At 39.1% G+C, this 18,907-nt stretch overlaps 1 protein-coding gene and 1 pseudogene across 4 annotated transcripts in view; both read right to left on the reverse strand.

Annotated features, from left to right (window-relative positions):
• The window catches only part of OPHN1 (oligophrenin 1), a 376,301-nt gene that overhangs the window by 25,007 nt on the left and 332,387 nt on the right, over positions 1-18,907 (reverse strand). For all 3 annotated transcript variants that reach the window (XM_050776883.1, XM_050776881.1, XM_050776882.1), the window contains exon 20: positions 4,586-4,733. In XM_050776883.1, coding sequence (XP_050632840.1) covers positions 4,586-4,733 — 148 coding nt within the window. The remainder of the gene's footprint in view (positions 1-4,585; positions 4,734-18,907) is intronic.
• Positions 1,525-4,562, reverse strand: LOC126946521 (phosphoglycerate kinase 1-like; annotated as a pseudogene). The gene has a single exon (XR_007722687.1). The product of XR_007722687.1 is annotated as a phosphoglycerate kinase 1-like (transcript).

Below are 18,907 nucleotides of genomic sequence, written 5' to 3' on the forward strand. Positions count from 1 at the left end.
ATTCCAGTCCTAGGTATATACCCAAGATAATTAAAAACAGACATCCACACAAAATCCTGTGCATTAATGTTCACAGTGGCATTATTTATAATAACCACAAAATGAATACAATCCATGTGTCCATCAACTGATCAATGGATAAATAAAATGTGCTACATATATACAAAGGAATATTATTTGTCCATAAGAAAGAAAGAATGAAGTACTGATACATTCTACAATGTGGATGAATCTTGAGAATATTATGCTAAGAGTAAGATGCCATCCAAAAATGTCCACATATTCTATAGTTACATTTCTATGAAATGTTCAGAATAGGCAAATCCGTAGAGGCAGAAAGTAGATCAGCAACTGTCAGAGGTTGGGGGAGAAGTAAATTTAAAAGTATTGGGTTTCTGGGATGATGAATATGTTCTAGAATAAGATAGTTGCACAAAATATACTAAAAACCATTAAAATGTAGGCTTTAAAATGGTGGATTTTATGGTATGTGAATTATAGCTCAGTTTTTTAAAAAGTTAAAAATTAAAAATAAATGTCTAGACTGGATAACTTCATTGGAGATCTTCTGGCCCAAAGCCCTCATCACCACAGAGGGACAAATTGAGGTCCAGAGAGGGGAAGTGACTAGCTCAAGTTATTCAGCAGGCTAGTAGCCAAGATTAAATTAGACCTTCTGTCTACTGACACCCAGTTCATTCATTTTTTGCACTCATTTATTAAGAACTTACTATATGCCTGGCACTGTGCTCATGCTTTAGATACAGTACGAAAAAACAAGTGTCCTCTGGCATATACACAAGTGTCCTAGAGTTTATATTGGAGGAGACTGTAAATAAACAAACCCATTCTGTAAAAATGAGACTATGGAACAACAGACAGGCATTGAATGTTCCCTTCTACTTTCTCCTGAATGCCAGCTCACCTCCTCTATGAAAGAGTTGATCCCTTAAGTGATAATCTCTTCATCATTCCTTATACATCCACTCATTCATTCTCAGAATATTTACTGAACACATGATACATATACCAGGAGTTGTTCTAGGACCTGGTAATCAAATAGATTTTACATTCTAACGGGAAAGAGAGATAATAAACACATGAACAAACAGTAGCAGGGGATATGAGTTGCATAAAGCCATATAAAGGGATAGGGAGTGATTGGAGGAGGAGAAAGAACTATTTAAGTAGAATGTTAAGAAAAGATCTCTATGAGAAGATGGCATTTAGCAGACATCTGAATGAAAGAGTGAGCCTTGTGAAGTTCTGGAGGAAGAATGTTTAGGGCCAAGAGAGTAGCAAATGCAAAGGCTCTTAGGTAAGTTTGACACAAGTAAGGACCTGCAAGAACAATGAGATTAGAGTAGAGAGCAAAAGAGACAGTGAGAGAGCAAAGTTCAGAAATGAAGGTCAGAGAAATCAGCAACAGTCATATAATGAAGAATAAAATGCAAATTTTATTCTAGATATGAAGGGAGGTTACTGAAAATTTGGCACAGAGGGAATGATGTGATCTGATTTCCATTTTTTTCATGGTTTCAGTGGACACTTTTATTGTTTATTTAATGGATCATCAATTTTGTCTCCCTACCTACAAATGGAATTTCATCTTGTTTCCATGCTGAGTAGTGAAACAGTGACAAAGCTAATCATAATAACCTACATCAAAAGAGAACTAAGCTAACACAGCTCACTTTTTTTAACAGGCAAAATATAAATATATGTACTCTAGAACGCACAATGTTTAGTCACTAAGAAATTCAAATGGGACCTTGAAGAATGTAGGCAAATCCAGGGTGCAGTAAAGATGAGCTGAGATGCTGTGCAACTGTTTAAGGGTTCCTGGGCACTGCATCTCTTGGCCACCAGCTGAACCTTGACACGGAAGGTTTTAGCTAATGCCAAGTGGAGATGCAGAAAATGCTAAGTTGACATAGGGGCTGTGCACAGGAACTAAAAGGCAGGAAAGTACTAAATATTGCCGAGAGCATCCACCCCAGGAAGGACTTTACCTTCCAGGAGCTCTAAACTGGCACCACCCCTAGTGCTCACATGCCTGATTTTATCCTTTGTGTCCCATTTGGCACAGCAAGTGGCAGTGTCTCCACCACCTATGATGCTAATGCAGCCCCTAGAAGTGGCTTTCACCACCTCATCCATGAGGGCTTTGGTTCCCCGGGCAAAAGCTTCCCATTCAAATACCCCCCCCGCCCAGTCTGCTTAGCCCGAGTAACAGTCTCAGCATACTTCTTGCTGCTTTCAGGACCACAATCCAAGCCCATCCAGCCAGCAGGTATGCCAGAAGCCACAGTGGCTTGGCCAGTCTTGGCATTCTCATCAAACTTGTCAGCAGTGACAAAGTCAACAGGCAAGGTAATCTTCACACCATTCTTCTCAGCTTGGGACATTAGGTCTTTGACAATCTTGGCTCCCTCTTCATCAAACAGAGAAGTGCCAATCTCCATGTTGTTGAGTACCTTAAGGAAGGCAAAAGCCATTCCACCACCAATAATCATCTCATTGACTTTGTCCAGCATATTACTGATCAAGTGGATCCTGTCTGCAACATTAGCTCCACCCAGGATGGCCAGGAAGGGTCACTATGGGCTCTTCAAGACCTTGGCAAAGTAGTTTTTTCTTTATCAAAAAACCACCAGCCTTCTGAGGCAGATTGACTCCTACCATAGAGCTGTGGGCTCTGTGAGCAGTGCTAAAAGCATCATTGACATACACATCCCCTAGCTTGGAAAGTGAAGCTCGGAAAGCTTCTATTTTGGCTGACTCACTTTAACCTTGTTCCCAGAGTTTTCCCTTCCCTTCTTCTTCCACATGAAAGTGGAGGTTCTCCAGCAGGATGACAGACCCAGCAGCTGGGTTTGCACAGGCTTTCTCTACTTCTGGGCCTACACAGTACTTCAACAACAGAACATCCTTGCCCAGCAGAGATTTGAGTTCTACAGCAACTGGCTCTAAGGAGTACTTGTCAGGCACAGGGACACCATCAGGCCGGCCTAGGTGGCTCGTAAGGACTACTGACTTGGCTCCATTGTCCAAGCAGAATTTGATGCTTAAGACAGCAGCCTTAATCCTCTGGTTGTTTGTTATCTGGTTGTTCTACATAGGAAATTGAAGTCGACTCTCATAATGACCCACTTCCCTTTCACGTCCAGCTTGTCCAGTGTCAGCTTGTTAGAAAGCAACATTTTGGAAATGGAGAGAGGTCCACGTTTCAGACAGCAAGGGAGCCGGCTGCTCATATGTGCTTGGGAAGCTTGCAGAATCCTGATTTCCATATTTTAAAGGATGTACATGTTACTGGTTGCCAGGGAGAATGAATTATAGGCAAGGAAGAAGGCAAGCAATGGTACCAGGTAAGAGATAATAGTGGCTCACAGTGACAGAAGCAGTGGGCAGTAGTAGAAGTTAGCATATAATGTGCATGTAGAGCTGACAAGAATTGCTAATCGATTCAATATGAAGGAAAAGGGGAAAGGAGTAACCGAGGATGATTCCAAAGTTCTTGACCTTAGCAACTGGATGACTGCTGCTGCCAGTTACTTAGATGGGGGAGACCAGAGTAGGAACAGGTTAAGAAAGAGTTGGGCATCAAGTTATGTTTTCCACAGTGTAAACTGAGATGCCCATGAGTCATCCAAGGAGAACTGTTGAGCAGGAATTTTGATATGACAAAAGAGGCAGGATATCAATCTTCGATAAATTTGGAAATCATCTTTAGCATTTAAATGATATGTAAAACCATGAAACTTAATGAGATCATACAGGAAAAGAACATGATCAGAGAACAGGACTAAGAAAAAAGCTCTGGGACCTTCTAACATGTAAAGTTGGGAAGAGAAGAAAAAACAGGAGAGAAGACTGAGATGGATTATCTGGTGAGATTAAAGGAAAATCTGGTGTCCTGAAAGCCAAGAGAATAAAGTGTTTCAAGAAGGAGGAGTTAGTCAACTGTGTCAGATGCTACTCACAAACTGAGTATGATGAGAACAATGTTGTAGCTATTTGGTTTGGCCTCATGGAGATTATTGGCAAACCTGACAAAAATGGTCTTAGTGGAGTAGGAGGGCAGAGGCACATTTAGAATGGGTGTATTCTCCACACTAGCAATTATTCCATTGAAGGCATTTATTTTTTCACTTATCTATGTCTCCATTTCTTCTGTGAGGGCAAGCAATGTATCTTAATTTCACCCAGCACAGTACCTGGCACATAGTAGTTATCCAATCCATGTTTGCTATATTTGAATTTAAAATTTCACATTCACCTTGCTCACCCATTTCAATATATTAGGGGCATAAATCTAAGAACACCTTGGATCCTGCACTGGCCTTATAGGGATCCTCCACATGGTAACTTCCTTTATAAGCTCATCACTATCCTATCTACTGTCAAAGGCTTAATCCCCTCTCTGAGCACAAACTACAAACACTGGCTGCTTTTAAGCTCAGGAGCCAGGAAAGATCTACTTTTATAGAGAGAAAAATGGTCATGCCACTACTTCTGCCCTTTGATATCCTCTCTGTCTCTAATCACCATTCAGAAGCTAAGGGTAAACCTCAGTACTGACCTTCGCTTTCATCCAGGGAAGAAGTATAGAAAACCGTCCTTTCTCGCAGCAAGCGCTTTGAAATCGTGATTGGTTTGTGCCTTCTTGCTGTCACCCGAGGCGGAGGCACTGGCGGTGCAGCGCTTTCCTCAGGTGGACCTAAATAGATCTGTGGAGAAAGAAGGAAGATATCTAGAGAATAACTGGATCAAGTTTTTGTCTTCTAAATGCTACCCACCAGTTGATGCTTGCTGGCCTTTTATCTAGAGTCTGTAACATGAATACTAATATGATTCAAAGAATCAGAGATTTTCTTAATCACTCTAGTAACCAGTAGGTGTTTAGGTATCTCCTACCGTGCTCAAGGCACAGAACCTGGCACTTCTCAGTTTGGAAGAAAAAATGCATATAAAAGGTGGCATTAGTCCTGGATTTTCCATTTCCTTCCTGGGAGACCTTAGGCAAGTCACCTCAATTCTCCGAGCCTCAGCTTTCTCATCCGTAACATAGGGACAGCAAAACCTACTTCACAGGGTGTGATAAGAGAGGAATGAAAGGAGCTGTCAAGGTACCTTCTATGGGTGGGGGTGGGACATGGAAGGAGACTAAACACAATTACATGCCCATATGCTTTCAATAGTTCTGAAGGGATACCAAAGAATCTGATTACATTGTTTGTCTCAAGGTAGGACTAATGACTGGCTGGGGAATAGAGGGAGAACAACTGTGTTTTCCCTTCTATGTCACATTGTTCTTTTATAATTTCATGCCATGGTACATTACCTATTCAATAGAAAGTAAAATAAAATTAAAAAGCACCAACACAGTGCTTTGGATGCTATAGGAAGTGCTGAAGGCATGCAGAAGGAGCTGTGATTAGAATTTTTATATAATGTCTCATGTGTACCTAAGGATTTTCCGGTCTCCATGGAGACCAACCTTTTAGCCCAAGTGTATACACTGTGAGATGAAACACATGTGATGGAGAAAGGGGACCACTGTCTAGCCAGTGAGACTAACAAAATCACCCCCAATGATTAGTGTAAAGAGAAATGTCATAGCCCAATATCCCATCAGGCAAGGGTCAACACAGACTACATAGGCATGGAAATAACATGATTGAGAACACAAGGCAAGCCTGTGTAAAAGCAGGACAATGATAAGAAACAATGTATGAACAATTACAAGCCATGAGTATATGCCTCATGATTGTAAGGAAGACAAAATGTAACTGAACAGCAAGAAGATGAATGTTGAGGCCATACAGTTCTAGGTCATATTCCTAATTCCACCATCATTAGTAATAATAGTCTAAAGAGCTACCATTTTGTGAGCTCAAACACTATAGTAGTTGTTACAAATATTTCTTGCTATTTGTCAAATACATGATGCTGTTGCACTGACTGTTTATTCTACCCAGACTGATCTTCCTCCAGATATCCATTCTTCTAGGATTCTAATCAAACATATTCTGCTCAGTAAGCCCTTCTGGGTCAATATATTTAAAACATTGACATGCCTCCCTCTACCCAACCATTCCTATCTTCCTTCCATGTTTAATTTTTTTTCTCTTCAGCATTTCCTATCACTTTCTAACATAGAACATGTTTTACTTACTGATTTTGTTTGCTGAGTCTCCAAGCTAGATTTTACACAACATAGAAGCATGTCTGTCATGTTCACTGCTCTATCTCTACCACCTAGAAGAGGGACTGGAATTGCTGAGTCAAAAAACAAATACATTTGCAATTCTAATGTAAAAGGCCAAACTGTCGTCTGAAAATACTACTACTATTAACCGCTACTAACTACTACTACTAAAATACTACTACAAACAGCTACTTCTTATTCCGGCCAAGATAGGGCACCGAAACTAGTTTTACTCATTTAGCCTGAAACAAGTAAAAACAAAACTAAACTAAACTAAAGTAGGAAAAAAACATGCAACAGTAGTTTTAAAGGCATTGGAAATCCAGCAGTGAAGGACAGTGAATGCTGAGAGACAGAAAAAAACAAATGAGGTTAGCCCTATGAGTGTCCCAGCTTAGAGTTTTGCAGGACTCAGTGCAGGAAGGGGAACCCAGGTGGAACCCAGTAGTATCCCTACGTTGAGAAGATTGAGTTGGGAGTATGGGAAAGGCAAGGAAGTGAGAATTTGCAAGGCAAAGTGCCAGAGAGAAGATTTTGTACACTGAAGTATTCAAAATATTGCTGAGAAATATTAAGAAAATCTAGATAAACAGAGATATATTTTGTTTGCAGGTATAAAGACTCAATAGTGTTAAGATGTAAATTCTTACAAAATTGATCTACAGATTGAACACAACCCAAATACCAGTAAGCTTGTATGTAAACATTGACAAGCTGATTCAAAAATGTATAAGGACACGCAAGGAACCTAGAATAGTCAAAACAATCTTGAAAAAGAAAAACCAACTTGGAAGGCTAACATTACCTGACTTCAAGTCGTATTATAAAGCTACAGCAATTAAGACAGTGTGACACTGGTGTCAAGATAGGTGAGTAGATCAATGGAACATAATAGAAAGCCCAGAAATAGACCCACACCTATACAGATAAATTTATTTATTTATTTTACAAAGGCAATTCAGTGGAGAAAGGACAGCAATGGTACTGGAACAATGTGATATACATAGGCAAAAAAGGAACTTCACATCTCATACCACAGAAGAAAACTAACTCAGAATGGGCTATAATCAAATTTAAAAGCTGAAACTATAAAATTCCGAGGAGAAAAATCTTTGTAATCTTAGGTTAGGCAAAGATTTCTTAGATACAATGATTCATAAAAAAAAGAAATCAATAAACTGAACATCAAATTTAAAAACTTATGATTTTCTAAAAGATGCTGTTAAGAATGAAAAGAAAAACCACAGCCTGAGTTAAAATATTTGTATATCATATGTCTGATAAAGACCTTGTATTATACATATATATATATAAAATATAAAGAACTCCCAAAACTCAATAACTCAATAATAGGAAAACAAGTAAATCAGTTTTTAAAGAATAAGCAAAATATTTGAATAGACACTTTACCAAAGAAAACATACAAATGGCAAACATAAAAAAATGTTCAACATCATTAGGTCAATAGGGAAATGCATGTTAAAACCATGATGCGATACCACTGAACACCTATTAGAATGGTTGAAATTTTTAAAGACTGACCATACCACATGTTGAAAAGAATATGGAGGAACTGGAACTTTCATTGCTGATGGGAATGTAAAATCAGACAATGTCGTAGTGAATTAAAAAAAAACAACCACCCAATGAAATAGATCATCTGAATAGTCCTATAACTATTAAAAATTTTTAATTCATAGTTTTAAAACTTCCAAAGAAGAAATCTCTAGACCCAGATAGTTTAACTGGAGGATTCCACCAAACATTTACAGAATTATGAACATGAGTTTTACAGTCTCTTCCAGAAAGTACGATGATACAATTACTTAAGAAAGACATTTTACATTTTCTTTAACAATTAAATGTATAATTACTATGTGACTCAGTCATTTCTACTCCTTCATGTTTACTCAAGAAAAAAGAAAACATAAGTCATACAGACTGTACACAAATGTTTGCAGCAGATCCAAACTGGAAACAACCCAAATGTCCATTAACTAGTGAATAGACAACTAAATTTTGGTATATATGATGGAAGACTACTCAGTAATAAAAAGGAATGAACTATTGACTCATTATAACAACTTAAATTAATCTCAGAATAATTATGCTGAATCAAAGAAGGCAGACCAAAAAAAAGTATATACTGCATTATTCCATTTATACAAAACTTTAGAAAACACAAATTATACTGACAGAACTGATTAGTGGCTGCCTTAGGTGAAGAGTATAGTGTAGGAGTGGGTTGGAGAGGGGAGGATTTTGAAGCGACAAGCCATTGAAAAGGACATACGAAGGAAAAGAAAATGAAATAGCTTGTGAACATAAAAATCAACTTCACTAATAATTATAAAACTACAATTCAAACAAGATATCACATTTTGCCTATTAGACTGATAAATTAAGAAAAATCGATATTGTCCTAAACTAACAAAGAAGTGGGTAAAAACAGTCACCTTTATAAGCTGTTATTGGGAGGGTGATTTGGTTTAGCCATATTGGGGGTCAATCTGGTAGTAGCAATCATGATTTTAAATAGGTATGCACTCTGATCTCCCTACGTTTAGAACCCCTATTGAGCAGAAATCCTGACACATACACTCACTGATATCTATGCAAGTGCTATGTACCATAAAAAAAAAAACTACATAAATACCTATTAACATGGGAAAGTTACATAAATTGTGGTTCACTCACTGAGGAATATTACACAACTGTTAAAAGGCAGTGATGTAGATTGTAAGAACTGAGGTGGAAAGATTAAATATTTTAAAGTAGTTTATGAAATAGTATATATAGTATGGTGTCATTATTCAAAAATAGCTTTGTGTGTTTATGAATGTACTGTCCTTTGTCATTTATAATTGCAAAGAAAAGGGTCTAGAAGCACACACATTAAATTGTTAACAATCACAATCATAACCTCTAGGAAAGTGAATAGGATTACAGAGGAATGTCAAAAGATACATTCCTGTTTTAGTCTACACACTTCTATGTTATTTAAATTTTTGTGCTGAATTTTAAGTTTAGTTTGATTTTTTTAAAACATAATAAAAATGAAAACAAGGACATCCCTCTAAAATATTTTTTATTGTTGTTTAAGAAAGAACCTAAATTGTAGGGATCTAACATACATGAGTTCAAACCTCAGCTCTATCACTTATGGCCTCTGCCATGTTAGGTAAGTCATTTAACCTCTCTGAGCCTCAGTTGTCTAATTTGCCAAAAGAAGATCATGTCTATGAGTATAGTTGTCATGATCAACTGATAAATGTACATGAGTATTTGTCTAGCTGAAACCCCCCTTCTCTCTCTCTCTCACTCCAGTGCCCTTCCATTTGGTTTGGAACAGAACCTCTTAACTGGGGGCAATTCTATTTCCCAGGGGACATTTCATGACATCTGTGGAAATATTTATTGTCACAACTGTGGAAAGGGGGTTGGCATCTAGTGGGGAGAGGCAAGGAATCCTGCTAAACATCCAACAACACTCAGGGCAGTCCCCACAACAATTATTGACCCAAAATGTCAAAATAATACCAAGGCTGAAAAAATGTTGGTCTAGAATAATGAAGAGTAATAAATGAGAATATACTTACTTAATGCAGATGGGATTCAAGAACATTTAAACCTGAACTGAATTTCTAAAACACATTTTGAAAACAGAAAACAGAATACATATTTATTATGTTTATAGGCATCCATCCATGCATCTGTCCATCCAACAATCTCTTCTGATTGAACCCAAGTGAGTGTTCTTAATGGAGATAAATGCATCATATATTATTTCCCCTTGCTCAGTTAGAAGACATCCTTGCTGAGGCATTCATAATCACCTCATACTTTAGAGAAAAGGGAGGTCATTAGAAGTAAACTTCGACTGGGCGCGGTGGCTCATGTCTGTAATCCCAGCACTTTGGGAGGCTGAGGCAGGCGGATCCCTTGAGGCCAGGAGTTCAAGACAAGCCTGGCCAACATGGTGAAACCCTAGCTCTACTAAAAGCACAAAAATTAGTCAGGTGTGGTGGAGCATGCCTGTAATCCCAGCTACTCAGGAGGCTGAGGCAGGAGAATTGCTTAAACTCGGAAGGTGGAGGTTGCAGTGAGCCAAGATTGTACCACTGCACTCCATCCTGGACAACACAGCAAGACTGTCTCTAAATAAATAAATAAATAAATAAGTAAATAAATAAACAACTTCAACTTTCTGTCCCTATACTGACAAACTCATTGACATCCACACTTATAAACTCACTTTATCTCCTCCTCACTTTCTAAGGAGAATGCCTCTAACCTATGCTCTGGATCCCATCTCATCTCTTCCTGTTTCTCAGGGACCTTCCTCCATCATTCATCTCCTTTCTTACAATACTGTTTCTCAAAAGCGTTTAAACAAACTTAAGTCTCTCCTGTCTGAACCCAACTACTCCCCACTGCCATCACACTCATTTTCTTCTACACTTTCCAGACAGTTAAGTCTCCATTTCTTCATCCTCCAGTTGATCCTCAACCTTGTCTCTGCCCACATCACTCCTCTGTAACTGTTTTTACAATGATCACCACTGGCCTGCTAATTGTCAACTCCAACAGGTACTTTTCCATTTTTATTTTGACTGTGCTCCAACATTTAACACATTTAACCAATCCATTTCTTAAAATTCCTCTCTCTTTACCTTTCTGCTTCTCTGAACACTGTTGTCTCTTTCACTGGCTCTGAAATTTGATGTTCTCCAGGATTGTGTCCTCAGCCTTCTAATAATCTCACTTGTCTGCACTCATTCGCTTTCTCAACCATGTCATCCACTCACATGGCTTGCACTACCAAGTTTCTCTACAGGTTTCTATACCAATATATCTAACTGACTGCACAATGTTGCTTTCTGGATATCCCAGAGGTATCTCAAATTCAACATTTCTAGAATTAAACACATTCGCCCCTTAAAATTTTGTATTACCTAAAACAATGCCAATGTCCAAGCCAGAAATCTGGACATTATTATCTTAAAACCCTCCCCCTCTCTCACATCCCACATCCATTTAGTCACCAAGTTCTATCAATTATACTTCCTTAATGTCTCTCTAATCTATCCCCTCTGCTCACTACCACTGACTCGGTTGAGTCTCATCATGTCTCTCTATGACTATAATAGTCTCCTAATCGTTCCTTCTGTCTGCAGTCACTCCTGCCTTTAATCTGTCTACCCGAGTGCAGATAGAGTGATCTTTCTCAACTCTAATCTAATTGTGTTACTCCACTGCTTAAAATATTTCAATGACTCTTCACTGTCTTCGGGACAAAGGCCAAATTCCTTAGTTAGCACACAAAGTACTCAATAATCTGGCCAGAGCCTGAAATCTCCAGCCCCATCTTCCACTATTCCCCTACATTCACCCTCCACTATAGCCATGCTGAATTATTAAAGTTCTTTAGTCTCTTAGTTATTTAGTTCTCTGGTTTTTTTTTTTTTTTTAATAGAACTTAATTCCTCTGGTGTCTCATTCCTGTATGTATCCAGAGCGATCTATACACAGAACACTTTCACTCTTACCCTTTATGGCAGAGACTGCTAATTGCTTACTGGTGTCCACCTTCCCCTTCTTACTTTTACTAATGGAAGTCACTGAATGGTAGCTGGGCACCCATGCCTACCTCTCTTAGTCTCCCTTGCAGCTAGGTAAGGACATGTGATTAAGTTTTAGATAACAGAATACAAGTAGAACTAATGCATGAAAGTCTCTGGGTCATGCTTTTATGAAGAAGCTGTCTGTATTACATTCTGTCTTTTTTCCCTTTCTCTCTGGCTAGTAATTGGGGGCAAATGGAATAGCTATCTAGGATCAAGAAACTGAAGCCAAGTGGTGAGGATGGCAAAAGTATGCCATTGACCTTGGACTATTCACTGCTAAACTTTTATGTGAGAGGAAAAATGTACTCCTCTCCATCATATTTCAGCCAAATAATTTGCAGTCCTCTGTTACAGGAGGACTTTTCTTACAGAAGGTTAGCCTATACCTTAATTAATCTACTCTTCTGACTTTCAGGACTCACATCATGCATTACCCACTGTATGAAGACTTCTTTGATTCCCAATAGAGAGGTAAGTTCCCTTTCCATGGGCTCCCACAGCATCCAATGCACATCTTCACCACAGTCTTTATTACACTGCATCCTGAGTGTTAGTTGGTTCCGGATACCCCCCAGTCCCATAACTTTTCTGACAGCAGAGATTTTTTTCCTGATTCATCTCTAGAGGCTAGGGCTGAGTAGGGCATGAGGCAAGATGAAGCAGCTCAATGACAGTTTTTAAAATGAATGGATGAATTTTGGCTACCAGGCCTTTTAGAGCATATTAAATAATATAACTTTTTTTTTCATTTATTCCTTCACCAACTATAATTGGGAAGACAGAGTACAAAATAGAGGTCAAAGAGTCAGGACAGAGTCAGAGTTAGTTGTGTTGGAGCTTTGCTATGTAACCAGGGGCAAGTAATTTAAACTATATGAATCTCAAACTTGAACCTCAGTTTGCATTTTGCAAATGTCAGCTGCAAAATGAGAATAGTGATACCATCTACCTCATAGGGTTGTTGTGATGGTTGAATAAGGTAACATACAGGCATACCTAGGAGATAGTGTGGATTTGGTTCCAGACCACCAGAATAAAATATGTATCACAGTAAACTGACCCACACAATTTTTCTGGTTTCACGGTGCTTATACTATACTGTAGTCTAGTAAGTGTGCAATAGCATGATTCCTAAAAATACATCCCTTCATTAAAATAATTTATTGCTAAAAAATGCTGACAATCATCTGAGCCTTCAGTAAATCATACCCTTTTTTGCTGGTGGAGGGTCTTGCCTCTATGTTGATGACTGCTGATTGATCAGGATGGTGCTTACTGAAGGCTAGAGTGGCTATGGCAATTTCTTAAAAGAAGACAACAATGAAGTTAGCTGCATCAATTGACTCTTCATTTCACAAAAAGTTTCTCTGTAGCATGCCATGCTGTTTGATAGCATTTTACTCTCAGAACTTCTTTCAAAATTGGAGTCGCTCCTCTCAAACTCTGCCACCGCTTTAGTAAACCAAGTTTATGCAATATTCTAAATCCTTGGTTATCATTTCCACAACGTTCACAGCATCTTCACCAGGAGTAGATTCCACCTCAAGAAAGCATTTTCTTTGCTCATCCATAAAAAGCAGCTTCTCATCCATTGAACTTTTATTCTGAGATGGCAGCAATTCAGTCACGTCTTCAGGCTCCGCTTCTAATTCTAGTTCTCTTGCTATTTCTACCACATCTACAGTTACTTCCTCCATTGAAGGCTTAAGCCCCTCAAAGTCAGCCGTGAGGGTTGAAATTAACTTTTTCAAACCTCTGTTACTTTGTTGATATTCTGACCTCCTCTCATAAATTATTAATATTTTTAATGACATCTAGATTGGTGAATGCTTTCCAGAAAGTTTTAAATTTACTTTGCCCAGATTCATCAGAGGAATCACTATCTATAGGATCTAAAGCTTGATGAAATCTATTTCTTAAATAATAGGACTTGAAAGTTGAATTTATTCCTTGATTCATGGGCTGCAGAATGGATGTTGTATTAGTAGGCATGGAAACAACATTCATTAATCTCCTTGCACATCTCCATCAGAGCTGCTGGGTGATTAGTACATTGTTAGTGGGCAGTGATATTTTGAAGGAGAGTTTTTCTTTTGAGCAGTAGGTCTCAAGAATGGGCTTAAAATATTCAGTAAAACATGCTGTAGACAGATGTATTGTCATTCAGGCTTTGTTGTTCCATACATGGAGCATGGGCAGAGTAGATTTTGCATAATCCTTAAGGGCCCTAGGATTTACAGAATGGTCAATTGGCCTTGGCTTCATCAGCTGCATTAGCCCTTAATGAAAAGAGTCCTGTGTAACTTTGAACCCAGGCATTGACTTCGTTGCAGCTATGCTATGAAAGTTCTACATGGCATCTTCTTCCAATAGAAGGCTATTTCATGTACATTGAAAATGTGTTTTTTAGTGTTGCCACCTTCATCAATGATCTTAGCTGCATTTTCTGGATAACTTGGTACAGCTTTTACATCAGCACTTGTCACTTCACCTTGCACTTTCATGTCATGGAACTGGTTTATTTCCTTAAACGTCATGAACCAACCTCTGCTAGTCTCAAACTTTTCTTTTGCAGCTTCCTTACTTCCTCAGCCTTCACAGAATTGAAGAGTTACAGCCTTCCTGTGGATTAGGCTTTGGCTTAAGGGAATGTTGTGGCTGGTTTGATTTTCTACCCAGACCACTAAAAGTGTCTCCCTATGAGCAATAAGGCTATTTTGGTTTCTTATCATTTGTGTGTTCACTGGAGTAGCACTTTTAATTTTCTTCAAGAATTTTTCCTTTGTATTTACAACTTAGCTAACTGTTTGGCACAAGAGGCCTAGCTTTCAGCCTATCTCAGCTTTCAACATGCCTTCCTCACTAAGCTTAATCATTTCTAGCTTTTGAGTTAACATGAAAGACATGCAACTCCTACTTTCACTTGCATACTTAGAGGCCTTTGTTGGGTTTTTAATTGGCCTAATTCCAATTTTGTTGTGTCTCAGGAAATAGGGAAGCATGAGAGGGAGAGGGATGAGGAGCGGCTGGTCGGCAGAGCAGTCAGAACATACAACATTTATTGATTAAGTTTGCTATCTTGTCTGGGTGTAGTTCATGGAGCCACAAAACAATTACATAGTAACATCAAAGATCACTGACTGCATATCACCACAACAGATGTAAGAAGGAAAAAAACGTTTGAAATACTGCAAGAATTATCCTAATGTGACACAGAGACAAGAAGTGAGCCCATGTTGTTGGACAAATGGCTCTGATAGACTTGCTCGAAACAGGACTGCCACCAACATTCAAATTGTTTTTAAAAATGCAGTATTTGCAAAGGGCAATAAAGTAAAGCACAATAAAGCAAGGTATACCTGATGTAAAGAACCTAGCCTGGAACATACTGAGCACTCAATAAGTGGTAGTTATTGCAATTATTATGAACCCTAAAAAGAACTTAAACCTATGTTTCCTTAAAGACAGAGAAAACGCAAGACACACAAAGAAGTGGGGAGAGGGGAGGGAAAGAGGGGAGTGGGAGGAAGGGAGGGAGAGAGAGAGAAAGAGGGGGACAGGGAGAGGGAAAGGAGATTGATAGAGAAAGGGAGAGAGGAACAGAAAAATTTTCAGACTGAAGCAATAGGCAGTGAAGCAGTTATATGCTATGCAAATCAGGTGATATGAACTTAATGGCTCTTCAAGCTCTCTGTCAGATTAAATGATCTTATTTCCCTGCTCCAGTTATAAAAATTATTCACTTCTCATTGAAAAAAAAAACCCTTCCTCACAGGTTGCTCTTCTTCAAGAAGCTACCCAGGTCTCAAGATAGATATGGGCTCACTGACTTCTAGGATTTATAAGGAGAGCTGACAATTCCACTTGGATAGGGTGTTGTCCACATGGCCTGTCTCCTGAAAGTATACTGAAAGGCTCATTGGTAAGGAGCTGTTTGAGAGCAGTTTTTCCAATGTGACAGTAGGCAGAACTCAGAGAAGGTGCTTGGTAGGCTTAAAACCATACTCTCTTTAAGTGAGAAAAGTCTAGAAAAGCAAAGGGGAAACTTCCTGTTGTGTGTCTTCTCTAAAATTAAAATGTGGCCTGAATAACCCCTACAGTCATCATGGATTGCAACATCCTTCCCAAAGCTGGCCTACAGATGCAAACATTCGAGCCAAGCTTTAATGTGGAAATATTGGCAATTGCTGTAGTAAGAAGAATCCACTTACCTCTTTTTCTGGTCTGTGGCCCTCCAAAGGCCTCACTTCAAAACTCTTTTTTAACAATGAGCATTAACCTGTGTGTTACTGCTATTCCCTTTGGGAAGACAAACGGAGCAGATTGTCATCCTTGCTCCCAGTCACTCTGGTTTCTTTGCTGTTCAACATGCCAAGCACATTGCTGCCTTGGGCCTTTGTACTAGGTTTTCCCTATTCATGGAATTGCTCTTCCCAGTGATATCTACCATACCTTGTACCCTTACTTTATTCAGTTCTCTGCCTAAATAACACATTAACAGAAGCCTTGTCTGACCATCTTCCATAAAGGAACAACCCACTACCTTGCTTTACTTTTTCTTCAGAGCACTTGCTACCACCTGATGTATTGTTTATAACCAGCAGAACATGAAGACCCACAAGAATTGGCCTTTGTTTTGTTTGTATCCCCAGAGCCTAGAACTTCGCCTGTCCATAGTAAGCATTTAGTAAGTATTTATTGAATGAAGGGGTGACATTGGTACCTTAAAAACAGGATTGTAAACTACAAATATAACTAGTGGAATTGGGAAGGGCAACTTGGGGAAAACTCCACAGTTTCTATTAAGAAAGGAGGAAGGAAAGAAAATATGGGCCCAAGATCTCTTAACTCACTGTTGGCAGTCCAATATTAATGAGAAAACTTTCAGAGCTGACAAAGGAGTTAGAATAGGTCCAAGGAAAGAAACCCAGCAAGCTCTACCTAATGCCCCAGTGGCTTCTTGTGTATCCATGAAAGGACTTATTCTAAGCAGGTTCTGAGAACAGAATAACAACCTACCCGTTTAAAATAGCAGAAATAAGAACAGGCATGGTGGCTCACGCCTGTAACCCCAGCACTTTGGGAGGCTGAGGCAGGAGGATCACATGAGGTCAGGAGTTCAAGACAAGCCTGGCCAACACGGTGAAACCCCGTCTCTACCAAAAATACAAAAATTAGCTGGGAGTGGTGGTGCACACCCATAATCCTGGCTACTTGGGAGGCTGAGGCAGGAGAATCGCTTAAACCCCAGGAGGTGGAGACTACAGTGAGTTTAGATCATGCCACTGCGCTCCAAACTGGGTGGCAGAAGCAGAGACTCTGTCTCAAAACAAACAAACAAACAAAGGAACAAATCCTAAAGGAATAGGAAACTCATAGTATATGGGGATTTTCTAAAGGGTCAAATACCAGGTGACACAGGATGCAAAACCAGTTCCTATGCATCTCATGCAATCATTGTGAAAAGGTAGTGACAATAGTAATAAGAGAAGGTGGAAATGGTGGTACTAGCTGCTTACCCAGAAGACTGACTAAAATGGCTTTGATGGAACAAACTTTTTCCAAGTTCAAGCCATAGGTCAGAGTTAGTTTTAATGGTCAACTCTTCTACAATGTTTACTACATGTCAGGCACATGTCTAAGTGTTGTATGTATATTAACTCATTTATTGATTGTTTATAAATTCCTTTCTCTGAACACAAATTCCTTTCTCTGCAAAGACAACTTGGGCTTGAAGGACATGATTGATCAACCAATGCATTAGGGTAACCACAAAATAAATCCCTCTTCCTGCCCCTTTCCACAGGATTAAGGAAGGAAAGAATAATTAAAAAGCTGAATGAATGGAAAGTTGAGAAAAATTATCACTAGAACTTGACAGGGTATAGGCCTTCATTTTTCCTCCTCTGGACACTGTAGTGGTTCTTCTGTAGCTGAAAAATTAAGTAGGAATTCCTAACTCATAGACAGACTAGATCAAGTCACTGGGGAGAAGACTAGAAAGAGGATGTGAGGCCAAAGGCTTGGCTGGGAATAAAGAATGTGCATTGTCCAAGGCCACCTGATAGTAAGAAGCAGGGCTATGATAGGAACCCAGAAGTGTCTGACTTCAAGGCTAACACTCTTTCCACTATAAACCATAGAAGGAAACATTTTAAGTTTAAAAATAATTCCTTGGGTAGAAACAGTATCAGGCAGAACTTATTTTCCCACCCTCCAAAACTCCAGAAAAAGGACAGACTGATTTGGCTTTCTGTGGACTGGTTAAGAACAATTAGGGTTTCATGGTCTTTGATAGTGACTTCAGAAAAATATCCCAGAAGGTGGCCAAAGTAGAGTCTGGGGGCAAACCAGTGCTTATTTGTTTTCTGAGCATATGGTTGGCACTAAGTGCCATTCTAAAGGCCTGGTCTAAGAGAACTCAATATCTGAGGAATATTATTTTGTTCTGATGGGCCTTGGCTGTTGTTTTGGGTTGTAGTCAGGAAGGAGCCCAACTCCTGGAATCCCTCTCCTGAAGACTTCTGGGAACTAAATCTGGATAATTTGCTGGGCTTTGAGACACTGCCAGGCAAGCAATCACCTCCATTGGGAAGAGGGTTAACAAACTGCTTGCCTGAGTTTGGTCACATATTAACCCCCTTACGGATTCTTCTCCGTCATGTCTTTAGGTGTGAAAGAGAAAAGAAATTTAATATAAGATGGTCATTTCCAATTGCCAAAGGCCAAGAGATCCAGACTCATTCTAACCCTTGGAAATCTTGGCAGAAATGAACAACTATCCAGATTCTTTCCAGATGTCGCTTCAGGGCTGCAAATATCAGATTGTACAAAAAAACATTTTGCCTTTCTATAAATCAAAGCTACAAGACTTGGCCCTGATGAATCCCAGCTTTCCAATTGAGTCTCCATTTACACTCTGGCTAAGGCTATGTTGAGCTTTCTGGGTTCTGGCTATATTAGCAAAAACCATACTCTTCACTACACTAGAAACAAAGGTGGCAACAGGGTCAAAAATAATGAGCTCTTAGCATTTGGCACAGACCACATTAAACATCAAGTGTGT

This window comes from Macaca thibetana, chromosome X (assembly GCF_024542745.1).
Source record: "Macaca thibetana thibetana isolate TM-01 chromosome X, ASM2454274v1, whole genome shotgun sequence".
NCBI lineage: Eukaryota > Metazoa > Chordata > Mammalia > Primates > Cercopithecidae > Macaca > Macaca thibetana.